The 13,513-nt window shown below is 46.4% G+C and overlaps 1 protein-coding gene across 1 annotated transcript; it reads right to left on the bottom strand.

Moving 5' to 3' along the window:
- Positions 1–10,050: 10,050 nt before the first annotated feature.
- Positions 10,051–13,467, bottom strand: LOC308175525 (protein Shroom4-like; the record flags this gene model as incomplete). Its single annotated transcript, XM_080551180.1, has 5 exons — positions 10,051–10,356; positions 11,500–11,670; positions 12,092–12,193; positions 12,805–12,928; positions 13,098–13,467. Coding segments are annotated over 5 exons (1,073 nt in total), but the record flags the coding sequence as incomplete, so codon positions are not given.
- Positions 13,468–13,513: the final 46 nt, after the last annotated feature.

Below are 13,513 nucleotides of genomic sequence, written 5' to 3'. Positions count from 1 at the left end.
CCTCCAATGATCTCATCTGTCATTGAACATCAACACACGTTTGTTTTCTTTCTAGGACGAACAACAACAACAACAAGCGTACCTTTGCCAGACTTTGTCGATACATATTTTCGATAGACATTCCTCCAATATCGCAACATCGCTCAGAGAACAGCAAGAATCCCAAGATGTTGACCCAAACAGCAAGACTGTTTCCTCTGCTGACTACAGCCTACAGACCTTTACTAACTTACCTAGAAGAAGTTACGACTTTACTTCTCTATTGAGAAAACGTCGTTATCGGGAAGTGGAGTGGCCGTGCTTCATCACTCTGAGCTGACAGCTACAGGCTGAACTTCATCATGACTCAATTACCCAAACATGTTAACATGTTGCTCAACAACCCTGAACAATAACGCCTCTGGGCTGATAAACTAATAAACTAGGTGATATTGTTGTTCTCACTCACCTCCTAACCTTCACTTCACTTCACACCAGTAGATACTTCTGCTACTTTGTAACAAACTTTGAAACTACCTCCTTTGAAGTTTGTGACGAGGTGTCTTGTTGAGTTACATAGTAACTGTAACCACGTGACTGAGTGACAGATAAGCAGTATTGTTTAGTATTTACCACACACACACACACACACACACACACACACACACACACACACACACACACACACACACACACACACACACACACACACACACACACGTTAACAAATGTCACGTTATTATATTATTGTTAAATATTAAAAGAAGAGAAAGGCACTGACAGCCTTTAACATACCTCTGAGAACCTCTGAGTCGGCCGGTCAGTTAATCAGCGAGATGAAATGTTTGTCTTGTGACTGAAGGACGTGAATGTATCTGTCTGAACTGGAGCCAGAATAATATATATATAAATGTCTTAATGTTTAAATGTCTTACTAAAGGTTTGTTTCCCTGAAGATCTTCTGCGTCACCGCCGCTCCTCTCTTCTCACAGCCGCCGCAGATCCACAACATGTGAGATCATAACCATGACAACTCTCTCTCTTTCCTTCACAAACTAGTTTATTATAAATCATATAAAGCTCTTAGACAGACAGTGTAGTCTGTAGTTGGTTGTCAGATCACCGGAGAGAGAACTCTCCTGTCCTGGCAGGGAGGAGCAGTCGACCCCAGAGCTGAGCTGAGGGACTGGGTTAGTGGCACAGACAGATCGAGTTATCGGTCATCCTCCAGGTTTCTGAAGGAGGCAAGAACATTACTGCTATTTTCCTCCTGTCACACCACCATACATACATAAATAATTGCTATAAAACTACATAGAAACGGGCCTGCTACTGTTTTTCTTCATCTGATATGTGTAGATACAGCTACTAGATTGCTACTAGATTGCTACTAGATTGTAAACATAAGTGCAATATTGAAATATAACTGAAATATAACTGTGAAATATAATTGAAATATAACTGTGAACGTTTCAAACCTGCTAACTGCGACACTTTAAATGAATGTGCAATAACACTATGTGCAATATGACAACCCTAGGGTACATAAGGTTCAGAGATAGGAAATGTTAGAATAGGTATAGCATAGCATAGAGTACAGCACAGTGTTTTATTTGTATAGTATTCATAGCTTTCATGTGACGTCACAGCATAGTGGAAACGCCCACCTGACGGGCAAAAGGCACTTTTTGCGGGCAAAACCCACGGGCAAAACCCACTTTTTGCGGGTTAATAACTTTGATTTCCCGTGGGTTAGGAAAATAATTCCAACGTGTCCGGATAGAGTAGAAGACAGGGAATCCAACACTATTTGAATGGAGTCGATCCTCCACTCCTATCACCGTGGACACAGCAAGGAGCGAATTCCCGGATATAAATATTCCCTCGCCTCGCTGACAGCGGGAGTTGGGAGTTTCGTCCAGCAGCCGGTGAACGCCCGGTTGATCGAGTTTCATATTAAAAGTATATGTTCTCGGGGTGTCAGCGCGGTGGTTAAGGGCTCAAAATGACCGTATACTGATGGTGAATTTAGCAATAATAGTCTTATGTTTGTACCACCTCCATAACCCGTGTTATTCACGGGAAAAGCCGGTCAAGGAGGCACCCTTTGCAGGTCAATAACTTTGATTCTCCGGGGGTTAGGAAAATAATTCCAACGTGTCCGGATAGAGTAGAAGACAGGGAATCCAACACTATTTGAATGGTGTCAATCCTCCACTCCTATCACCGTCGTGTATCTTGATAGTTCTTCATGAGTGAGGTGGTCTAAATAGTAGGCAGCCATGTTGAGCGATGTTGCTATGATACTTTTTGCCCGTCAGGTTGGTGGTTGCTAGGGAAGAAACCACGTGACTGAAAGCTATGAATAGTATAGTGGATAGTGTACATAGCCTTTATTTATGTAAACCAGCTCTTTTCTCTTCTTGTTTTTAGTCTTTTTTCCTAGCACCAGGGGAGCCCCCCCTCCTAAATTTCGTTGTATGGTACCTGTACTATGACAATAAAGACCATTCATTCATACAATTAACTAATTCACAAAATGTATAGACCTAAACAAGGAGTGATCAAGGAGTCAGGACATTTTTAAGCGAGACCTCAAAACCTACTTATTCAATGTCGCCTTTTGCTACTAAGCCAGACATTGGACATTATAGAACTAGGATCACTAGGCCATTACACCATACTCGTGTTTTGAGATTTGTGTTGACAGGAAAATGGACCCGGGTGCTGATGAGGCACTGGCAGCTCCCAGTAGCACCTAGAGCAGTACTGGAACCGGTACAAGGGTGTACCAGGACCACCATCAGGTTGTATTGCTGTCATCTTTATTGTGTTGTTGCATCATAACTGCGCTTAAGATTCTCTTTTGGCAGGACCTGTGCCCATGCTGGATGCAGAACGATGCAGATATAACACTAAATTTATGGACAGTGTGTACGCCGTATCAACTTTTCCTGGATACATGGTGTGCAGGTGTACAGGTTTTTGGCCCTTGCTTGCTTGCTTTGCGCCGGTGGTCCTTGGGCCTCCCCTTGGGGGCCCCCGGCTGCCCCGTGTGCCTGGTCTGTTCCGCCGCCGGGGCACCTGCTTGGCCGTCCTTGTGCGGGGCCTCTTTGGTCTGTGCTTGCTTGGCTGGGCCGGGTGTGCTGGTGGTGGGGCGGGCTGGGTGTGTGGGGCGGCGGGGGCTCCCCGGGGGGGGGTGTGGGGGTCCACCGCTGGGTACTGGTAGGCACTGGTAGGTTTTTACTTTTGCCTGCTCGTGGCTCTGTCAGTATTGATTGATTGATTGATTGACTGAGAATGTTTATTATGTGAAGCGCATTGAGTTGCATCTTGTAAGAAATGCGCTATACAAATAACATTTGATTTGATTTGATTATCATCATGCACAAGTGGTGGAATTCAACATAATCAACTCTTGGTACTGTAACAGAACAATGGAGCCTCATTTCATAAAATAGCTCTAGGGCGACATCTGGTGGACATTCCAGACCCCTTCAACCAAGGCAAGGCAAGGCAAGTTTATTTGTATAGCGCATTTCATACAACAGGGGCAATTCAAAGTGCTTTACGTATAGCATTAAAAGAAATACAGAAAAATAAGGATGGTAATTAAAAATGGCAAGAATAGATACATATAGATTGCTTAATAGGACTAGGTGTTACAATCCCTGAAGATTCAGCACGCAACTTTTACCTGGATGTGAAAACGTAGCTGTAGTGGCTGCCTCATACTTAGCTGTAGTGGGTGGGGTTGGATTCGGTGAAGACCACTTCACTTCCTTTGTCAGGTGCACCGAATACAATTATCTCTGTTTTGTCCTTTGTTTAGTTAGAGGAAGTTTTGTGTCATCCAGGCGTTTATTTGCTCAATGCAATTACAGAGATTGTCAATGGGACTATAGTCGTTCGGTGAGAGGGCTATGTAGATTTGAGTGTCATCCGCATAGTTGTGGTAGGCAATTTTGTTCTTTTTTTAGGATGTGTCCCAATGGAAGCATGTAGAGATTGAATAGAAGGGGGCCAAGGATTGACCCTTGGGGAACCCCACATGTCATTTTAATTTGGTCAGATACAAAGTTGCCAATGGAGACATAGTAGCTTCTGTCCTGTAGGTAGGATCTAAACCAGTTTAGGGCAGTGCCCGAAAGTCCTACCCAGGTTTTTAGTCTATCTATTAGAATGTCATGGTCTACAGTGTCAAAGGCAGTGCTAAGATCTAGTAGTACCAAAACTGAGATTTTTCCGGAGTCTGTGTTTACACAAATGTTATTAAGGACCTTAATAAGGGCCGTTTCAGTGCTATGAAAGCCTGATTGAAAGTCATTGAAGGGATCATTTAGGGTCAAATAATTGCTAAGTTGTTTGTGGGCAACCATTTCAATTATTATTGTTATGGTGTTAAATTGTGACATGGTTGTTATGTCCGTATTTGGGGGCGTTAGTGGAGACGTGTTTTTTATGCCTGACACAGAAGAGAGCAGAGTCTTGTTCGACTTTTCTTGTTTTCATTGATATATCGTCTGGAAATAGTTTTAGACATAGTTTGAATAACCGGGAAGATAGATACCTCGAAAGAATATGCAACAATGGTCAGATAGGGCAATGTTAGTTACAACAACATTTGAAATATCTAGGCCTTTGGTGATGATAAGGTCCAGAGTGTGACCTCGATTATGAGTCGGGAGGTTCACATGTTGTTGAAGTTCAAAAACATCTAACAGAACAGAGAGTTCTTTGGCTTTGTTGTCCTCTGAGTTATCTACATGAATATTGAAATCACCAGCAATGATCAGACCATTAAATTCAGTAGTAATGATGGAGAGAAGCCCCGTAAGAGAGACTTGTTAGCTAAAGACCTAGCATTAAAAAGGGCTAACCTCAGTGGCTTGGTGTCTGGTCTCTGTGTGGGCTGTGTGTGGCGTAGTATAGAGATTAGATTGGAAGGGCGTATGATCGGGTGTTCTGACCTGGGATTAAGTGTTCTGTTACTGATATGAACAGAGACAGCAAGAACTGACATTCCCAGCTTTCAGGAAGGTCAAAGGCAGTGGTGGACTCAGGCTGTTTGAAGGGCAGGGGCGAAAACTACTGCACAACATGGGACCCCATCAGTGCACATGGTCAAGTTTAGACCATTGGAAGGACAGCCAATAGGGCACATCCTCTCATTTTGACACTCTCAGGGGCACTTTAGTGCAACGTTTTTCAACTGTGGGGGGGCACATGGTCAAGTTTAGACCATTGGAGGGGCAGCCAATAGGGCACGTCCTCTCATTTTCGACACTCAAAAGGGCACTTAAGAGAGACGTTTTTCAACCGTGGGGGCACCAGGAGGGGCGGTCGCCCCCCCCTGCCCCCCCCCTGAGTCCGCCAGTGGTCAAAGGTATCAACTCTATGGAAGCAGGGACTGTCAACTGGTTATGGGTGACATCAAGGGGGGGGGGGGGGGGGTGTTGTGACATCAGGGGGGGGGGTGTTGTGACATCAGGGGGGGGGGGGGGGTGTTGATGATGAGGCTGGCTCCTCCCTGTGTTGTCGAGGGGGGGGGGGGGCGATGACCACAGATTTTAATTGTCTTCGAAAGCATTTCAAGTATCAAAAACAAGACAGAATCGTGTTAAAGGCGTAGTATAAAAGTACAATTCATGAATAGGTTTAGAACATATACTGTATTTATAGCGATGGAGGTAGAAATCAGAGGATGGGCTCATTGTAAATGCATGGGATGGAATGAGAAATGGTATGGAACACATGTTTGGTTTCATCCTGTAGATACGAGTCTGCAGCCGACTCTGGTCTCCCCCTCTTCTTCTTTGGTCTCTAGTAAGTAGGCTGGATGTGGTGTAGGAGTTATAGGTCAAACCACCTCCTCCCCAGACCCCTCAGGACCCACCAGAGAAGGTTTTAAATTAGCCTTTTATGAAAGAGAGAGAGAGAGGGGAATAATCTGAGAAGAAGAGAAACCTCGAGGAAAGAGGAAAGAGGGGGGACTAAAGTAACAACAAAGGAGGGATTGAGGATGGGGCAGGAATGTGTATGTGTGCCTCAGTCAGTAGACAGCAGGGCTGGGGGGGTCTGGCTCATGTCTGTGTCTACCGCTATATAATCAGCTGTTCTCCCTCCCTCCCTCCTTCATCCCTTTAGTGGAAAACATAAATATTTGTCCACCTTACCTCCCATGAAGAGGTCACATGTTCAGAGGTCCTGCTGCTATTCTCTCTCTTACCCTCTCGTTCACCTTGTCTCCCTTTTTCTCTCTCCCGCTTTTCTCACCAGCTCAGCTCACTCAGACCCTCGTTCATTTCTCCTGCTCACTTTCTTTATCCCTCTCAGAAGGTTTCTGTCTCTCTTCCTCTTCACCCCCCCCTCCCTTCCCTTGCTACTCTCTAACAGTGATTCTTCACTTTTACAACGGCAAGTTATTTTACCAAGAGATTACAGCTCAAATCCCCTCTCGAAGCTAAACGACTCTTGTTTAAACACTACACATGTCGTGCGTGTGCGTGCGTGTGTGTGTGTGCGTGTGTGTGAGTGTGTGTGTAAGTGTGTGAGTGTGTGTGTGTGTGAGTGTGTGTGTGTGTGTGAGTGTGTGTGTAAGTGTGTGTGTGTGTGTGTGTGAGTGTGTGTGTGTGTGTGTGCGTGTGTGTGTTATATCCCCATGACAGTCCATATGTTACCTTCCATTTCGTGTCAGGGCTGTTTACCTAACCATTATACCAAAGTGAAACAGTTACCCGCAAGGACATAAATCACAACTCGGTACACGCAGTAGTTTAAAATAGTATTATTATTAATGGTACTTGTCTCACTTTTTTTCTCTTACAAAAAGTTTTTTTTTTTTTTACAATAAATCAAAAAAACAACAACATAATAATAATAATAACAAAACCAAACAGCAGGATACATACATTACTGGTCCCAAGCCCCTCGCTACCCCGTTAAGTTTCCAGTTTGTAGCAAAGAGAACTTTAACAAAGATATAGATACAGTCACAACAAAAACACAAACACGTATACATGAATATACGTCTTTGTATAAACTTCAACGAAACAAGTAGAAACTTTCTTTTTGGCAACGGAAAAACAACAATCTATTAGAGTCAGTTGAGAAATGCTTCAGTCATGTGATCACATTGATACAGATGATTGGATAACATGGTAGCGCCTCTCAGGGGGTAGAACTCTCAGGGCAGTAAGTCATCCATAAGTCACCAGTACATGGTCCATGAAGCAGCTTTCTCTATCCAGTTTCTCCACCAGGCTGATGGTGCTGAGCTGTCAGACAGCAGCACTCTGGTTATGGTGCTGTCGTTGTACAGTTACACACCAGAACACTGAACTATGACAGGTTTAATCAACAATACGTGGCTACAGATTGATAGTAAATAGAGAGAGGCTGTGTGTGTGTGTGTGTGTGTGTGTGTGTGTGTGTGTGTTCGTTTGCGGGTGTGCGTGTGTGTGTGTGTTTGCGGGTGTGCGTGTGTGTGTGTGTGTGTGTGCCTGTGTGTGTTTGCGGGTGTGTGTGTGTGTGTGTGTGTGCCTGTGTGTGTGCATGAGCACACGTGTTGCATGCTGTTTTGAGTAACTGCTAGTGAATAAATGTAGCACCACAACTCCTAACATTCCCAAAGAGAATAAACTAAAATATACATACTTCATCTTTCATCAAATCTCTTCACACACCTAGACAACATATCTGTGCAATTCTGTTTTTAGTTACATTGAAACACAACGGGCTGGTTTCCCCGACACAGATTAGACCTAAATCCTAAAGACTCAAATGCCTCTTCAATGGAGATTTTCTATGGAAACATCTGATTTAGTCAGGGGCTCAAGACACTAAGGGCCAGTTTCACAGACAAGGCTTAAGCCTAATCCTAGACTAAAAAACATCTTCAATGGAGATTTTACATTGAAAGTGTGATTTAGTCCAGGACTAGGCTTAAGCCTTGTCTGTGAAACTGGCCCTTAATCTGTGTCTGGGACAGGAGCACTAGGAGGGCTGTTTCACACTCAACGAGAGGCACAGAACTGTCTGTTAGTTTGAGCGTCGACGTAAAGCTCTTGAGGAATCTTTGGAAACGGCATCGATAAGGCATAAGAGCATTATGACATCATGAGAGCATTATGACATCATGAGAGCATTATGACATCAGTGAGAGCATTATGACAAGTCTCAAGGCAGGAAGGTGTACAGAGCAAATACCACGTATGGCATTTAAGGTAGAATAACTTTCAAGGCGTTCACCTGGATGAGTCTGTGGACAGGTGAGAGCACAGCCGTGTGACCCAACAACAAGGTGATACAGAACCTTAGTGTTCATGTGATGAGAACTCATTAACCCCGTCTTTAACCATGAGTTCCAATGACATCAAACCAATAACAGTATACAACAACATTCAATATACATAATGAACAGGCGTCTTCTATACATACAGTAAGACGTGATTCTAATGTAGCAGGTGGGATTTGAACCAGGCTCTCTCCCACATGGAAGATCCAAGTATCTACCATTACGCCAAGAGAACTTATTCCAGATTGGAGAGTTGGACACATGAGTTGACATGTCGTGAGCTTAGAATGATAAGGTTCTATCTCCGTTTAGAATGATAAGGTTCTATCTCCGTTTAGAATGATAAGGTTCTATCTCCGTTTAGAATGATACGGTTCTATCTCCGTTTAGAATGATAAGGTTCTATCTCCGTTTAGAATGATACGGTTCTATCTCCGTTTAGAATGATACGGTTCTATCTCCGTTTAGGGCAGTTCAGAGATATTGACCGTCAAAGTTTTTACATTCCATTATGTTTTGTGAGATGGAACCTTTGTATTTTATGAATTACTAACTAAAAAATGTCAACATTTTAAAGATAACACCACACAGGCATTAATAAACACCTAATGGATCAGATTATGTAAAAAAACTAAATTTTGACCAAAAAATGGAGATAGAACCTTATAATTCTAACGTCACGGTGTGTCAGGCAGGGCAACCTCATCACAAGAGCACGATTCCGAATCACCTCTGTTACATTAATAATCAACAGGGTCTGTGTACTGTATATGGTCTTTTTCCCTCTCGGTGATAGATGATCCTATACACTTCCCAAAGTGCCCCTGATTAACGGAAAATACTGTCCAAAGCACCCCTAAATATCTCTACGAGGGGGGAAATAAATAAATAAATAAGTAGTGTCTGAGCGTGCGCACTCCTCCTTTTCCAGTCCTCAGTAACACAAACTTACTAAACAACAACAAACTAAAACAACAACAACAACAACAACAACAACAACAAGATCTTTGGCCACGTAGTGCTGTGTGCAAAATGTGAGGTTATCATTGGTAAGTGAGAGATATACAAAATAAAAAGCTTACATAATACTGCCAAGTGCAGAGTTAATGCATACAGTATGGTAATCATAACCGCTTCTGAAATAGTGTGTGTCCGTTAGTGTCAGGAGGGATATTGAAGCTTTCTAACCCAATGAGAAGCGAGGAGATTCCTGTATCAGTGTTTTCCACAGGACCATTGTGAGACTGTGGCAGGGGGGGGGGGGCACATATATCTCTTTTGTTTTAACGCCCACGCCCCCTAGCCCTTTCCGCGAACCCGCTCGAACACTTTCCGCAACAACGCGAGCAGCGCCAAGCAGCGCTGAAGAATGTCTTAAGTGTGTTTTGGTTCGTTAGGAGAAAAGGCGGTGAGACAAATGAGACTACGGCGGCCCGCCACAGTCTCGTCCATGTAGGGGAAACACGGCTGTGTTCGTTTGTCAACTTCCTGTGTCCTGCGTGTTCCAATGTGCGCAACACCTCCTCTCTTCTTACAGTTGTCTGTCAGTCTGTCAGTAGTGTCCTGCCGTCCGTCCAGGCCCTGCAAACCCCACAGACATCCCAGATATCTCCAGGGCCGCAACTAACTCACTAGCTAAGCTCGCTGTGAGACTAAGCTCGGTTCTCCCTGGGGGGGGCTGATGCTCTCCTCACCCCTCTCCTGGAGCATTACCCTCCCCCCACCCCCCCACGACTTAGGTCTAGGTTGAGGCTCCTCTCCCTGGGGGTAAGGTCCTAGTAGTGCCCGTACCCCATGGTCATGCCCAGACCCAGGCCCATGCCCAGCCCCAGCCCCAGGCTCTCCCGTAGCCCGCGGAGCTGCTCCTCGCCCAGACGGATCTTGTCCTCGAGCTGCCTCTGCTCCACCAGCAGCGCCGCCTTCATCTTGACGAAGTGGCCGTAGTCGCGGTGCTGCTCGGGGCTGAGGCAGCGGCAGAGGACCCGGCCCACGGCCTGCTCGCGCCGGTCCACGTGCTCCTTCAGGTCCTGGGCCTCGGCCAGCTGCAACAGGAGCTGGCGCTTCTTCTCCAGCAGGGGGAGCTGTGGGGGTGAGGAGGAGGAGGGGGAGGGGAGGAGGAGGTTACGAGGAGATACAACAAGAGTTACAGTATGTGTTGTATTAGACATCTCGTGACGTTAGAATTATAAGGTTCTATCTCCATTTTTGTCAAAATTGAGTTTTTTACATAATCTGAACCATTAGGTGTTTATTAATGCCTGTGTGGTGTTATTTTTAAAATGTTGACATTTTTGAGTTAGTAATTCATTAAAATACAAAGGTTCCATCTCACAAAACATAATGGAATGTAAAAACGTTGACGCTCAATATCTCTGAACTGCCCTAAACGGAGATAGAACCTTATCATTCTAAACGGAGATAGAACCTTATCATTCTAAACGGAGATAGAACCTTATCATTCTAAACGGAGATAGAACCTTATCATTCTAAACGGAGATAGAACCTTATCATTCTAAACGGAGATAGAACCTTATCATTCTAACGTCACGATGTGTCTATGGCTCTGGAGAGAAACTCACAACTATACAGACACACCCCTCCTAAATTTCGTTGTTTGGTACCTGTACTATAGCAATGACAATAAAGACCATTCATTCATTCATTCATAAGTTAACCAGACAGATGAGATAGCCAGACTGTGTTTACCACCTCAAATTAATACATTTATGCCCAGCAGCCAAATCCATGTTTAGAGGTAGCTAGCTAACATTACATTGATCATACGAGTAAGACTTTTCACTTTAAATAAAATGCGCTGGCGTTGCTTGTTCGCCGCTTCTCCGCCCGAAATCCAGACATACTTGCAGTACACAGAGTAGATTGTCCTACAAAGACACTTAGATTTAGATTTAGTCATCTAAACAATAATTAGACCCCTATACTTTCTTTTCTTTTCTTTTTTGGTTTCTTTATATTTTACTACTCGATCTTTTCAGTTTGTAAAGCGTCTTTGAGTGTCTAGAAAAGCGCTATATAAGTCTAATGTATTATTATTATTATTATTAGTAGTAGTAGTAGTAGTAGTAGTATTATTATGAAGAGAGAACTCAATTCTACTGTGTTGAACGGTTGAAGGACAATCATCATCATCATCATCATCATCATCATCATCATCATCATCATCACCACCACCACCACCACTATCACCACCACCGCCCCCTCACCCTCTCGTGGTGTCCAGTCTCGGCGTCCAGCGTGTCCAGGGAGCTCTCCACCCTCAGCAGCCGTCCAGACAGAGACAGCAGCAGGCTGACCACCTTGTCCAGGTCCCCGATGAACATGCGGAACTTGTCCACCTCGTTGGGCTTGCACACCCCCACCACCAGACCCTCCACCTGGACCAGAACAGAGAGAGTTACAACCCAAACATACTGGAGTGTGTGTGTGTGTGTGCACTCGGGGGGGGGGGGCAGGGGGGGCGACCGCCCCTCCTGGTGCCCCCACGGTTGAAAAACGTCTCTCTTAAGTGCCCTTTTGAGTGGCGAAAATGAGAGGACGTGCCCTATTGGTGCCCCTCCAATGGTCTAAACTTGACCATGTGCCCCCACAGTTGAAAAACGTCACACTAAAGTGCCCTTTTGAGTGGCAAAATGAGAGGACGTGCCCTATTGGCTGCCCTTCCAATGGTCTAAACTTGACCATGTGCACTGATGGGGTCCCATGTTGTGCAGTAGGTGCCCTTTTTTTCTTTTAGCCCCCCCTGCCCTTCAAACAGCCTGAGTCCGCCACTGTGTGTGTGTGTGTGTGTGTACACACCTCGTCTCCCAGCTGAGTGTTGGCTCTGATGTCCTCCTGTAGTCCCCTCTGGGCCTCTCTCAGGACACCCAGCTTCTTACGCAGGCTCTCCATCAGCTGTCTCTGTACAGGGGGGAGGGAGGGTGGGGGAGAGGGTGGGGGAGAGAGGAGAGAGGAGAGGGAGGGGGAGAGAGGAGGGGGAGAGGGAGGGGTAGAGAGGAGAGGGAGGGGGAGAGAGGAGAGAGGAGAGGGAGGGGGAGAGGGGAGAGAGGAGAGGGAGGGGGAGAGGGGAGAGAGGAGAGGGAGGGGGAGAGGGGAGAGAGGAGAGGGTGGGGGAGAGGGGAGAGAGGAGAGGGAGGGGGAGAGAGGAGAGGGTGGGGGAGAGAGGAGAGGGAGGGAGGGGGAGGGGAGAGGGAGGGGGAGAGAGGAGAGAGGAGAGAGGAGAGAGGAGAGAGGAGAGAGGAGAGAGGAGAGGGGAGAGAGGAGAGGGGAGAGGGAGGGGGAGAGAGGAGAGGGAGGGGGAGAGAGGAGAGGGGAGAGAGGAGAGGGAGGGGGAGAGGGGAGAGAGGAGAGAGGAGAGGAGAGGGGGGAGGGGCATATGGTTCACTGTTATGTCATACCCGGCTGCTGGCAGCATAAAACACGCCCACTGTTCCTGACAACAATCGATGTCGCGCAGAATTCACAAATGTGTGTGTGTGTGAGTGTGAGTGTGTGTGTGTGTGTGTGTGTACCTTGTATGACAGCTCATCATCTTCGTCTCTGTCTCGACTGTCAGAGAAGTCCTTCATCTGAGACAGGAGCTGAGCCTTGGCCGCTGACGTACTGTAGTAGGAAGAGCAGGAGGAGCCTGACCGCCTGGGGGGGGGGGGGAGGAGGAGGAGGAGGAGGAGATGTAGGGGTTAGCACAGTCAGGCCATGTGACACTCAAATGAATTGTTGGAAAAACACACACAAATCAAAGACAGACAGACAGAACACAACACACACACAGCACACACACACACACACACACACACACACACACCTGTCCAGGCTGCCTCTCCAGCTCTCCGTGCCCGCCTCCCCCTCTGCACTAGGGGGGAAGAGTTCTTCGATACTGGTCCTCCCTCCCTCCTCCACCTCCTCCTCCAGGGACCCAGGCGTGGCCCTCCCCCTCCCCGCCGCCCCCTCAGTCTCGTGGTCGGGCAGCGTGTCGAGGTCCGTCTCCAGGACGGTGACTGGCAGGGCGAAACACTGCAGCTCCGTCCTGATTGGCTCCTCGTCTTCAGGAAGCCCCTCCTCCTCCTGGAAGTCGTCTATGTCCGTCTCCATGGGGATGTCCACTTCCTCCTCGCTGTGGGCGGGGCTCGGGCTCCGGCTGGGTTCTTCTTCTAGTTCCTGGTGTTCCAGAACCTCTGGTTGCGGCGGTTCATGTTCCTGTTCCAGAACCTTCTTCTGTGG

Source organism: Nansenia antarctica, assembly GCF_963989245.1.
Source record: "Nansenia antarctica genome assembly, contig: SCAFFOLD_517, whole genome shotgun sequence".
Lineage (NCBI taxonomy): Eukaryota > Metazoa > Chordata > Actinopteri > Argentiniformes > Microstomatidae > Nansenia > Nansenia antarctica.
Note: the sequence above shows the minus strand (reverse complement) of the source record. Positions and strands in the feature narration are given on the sequence as shown.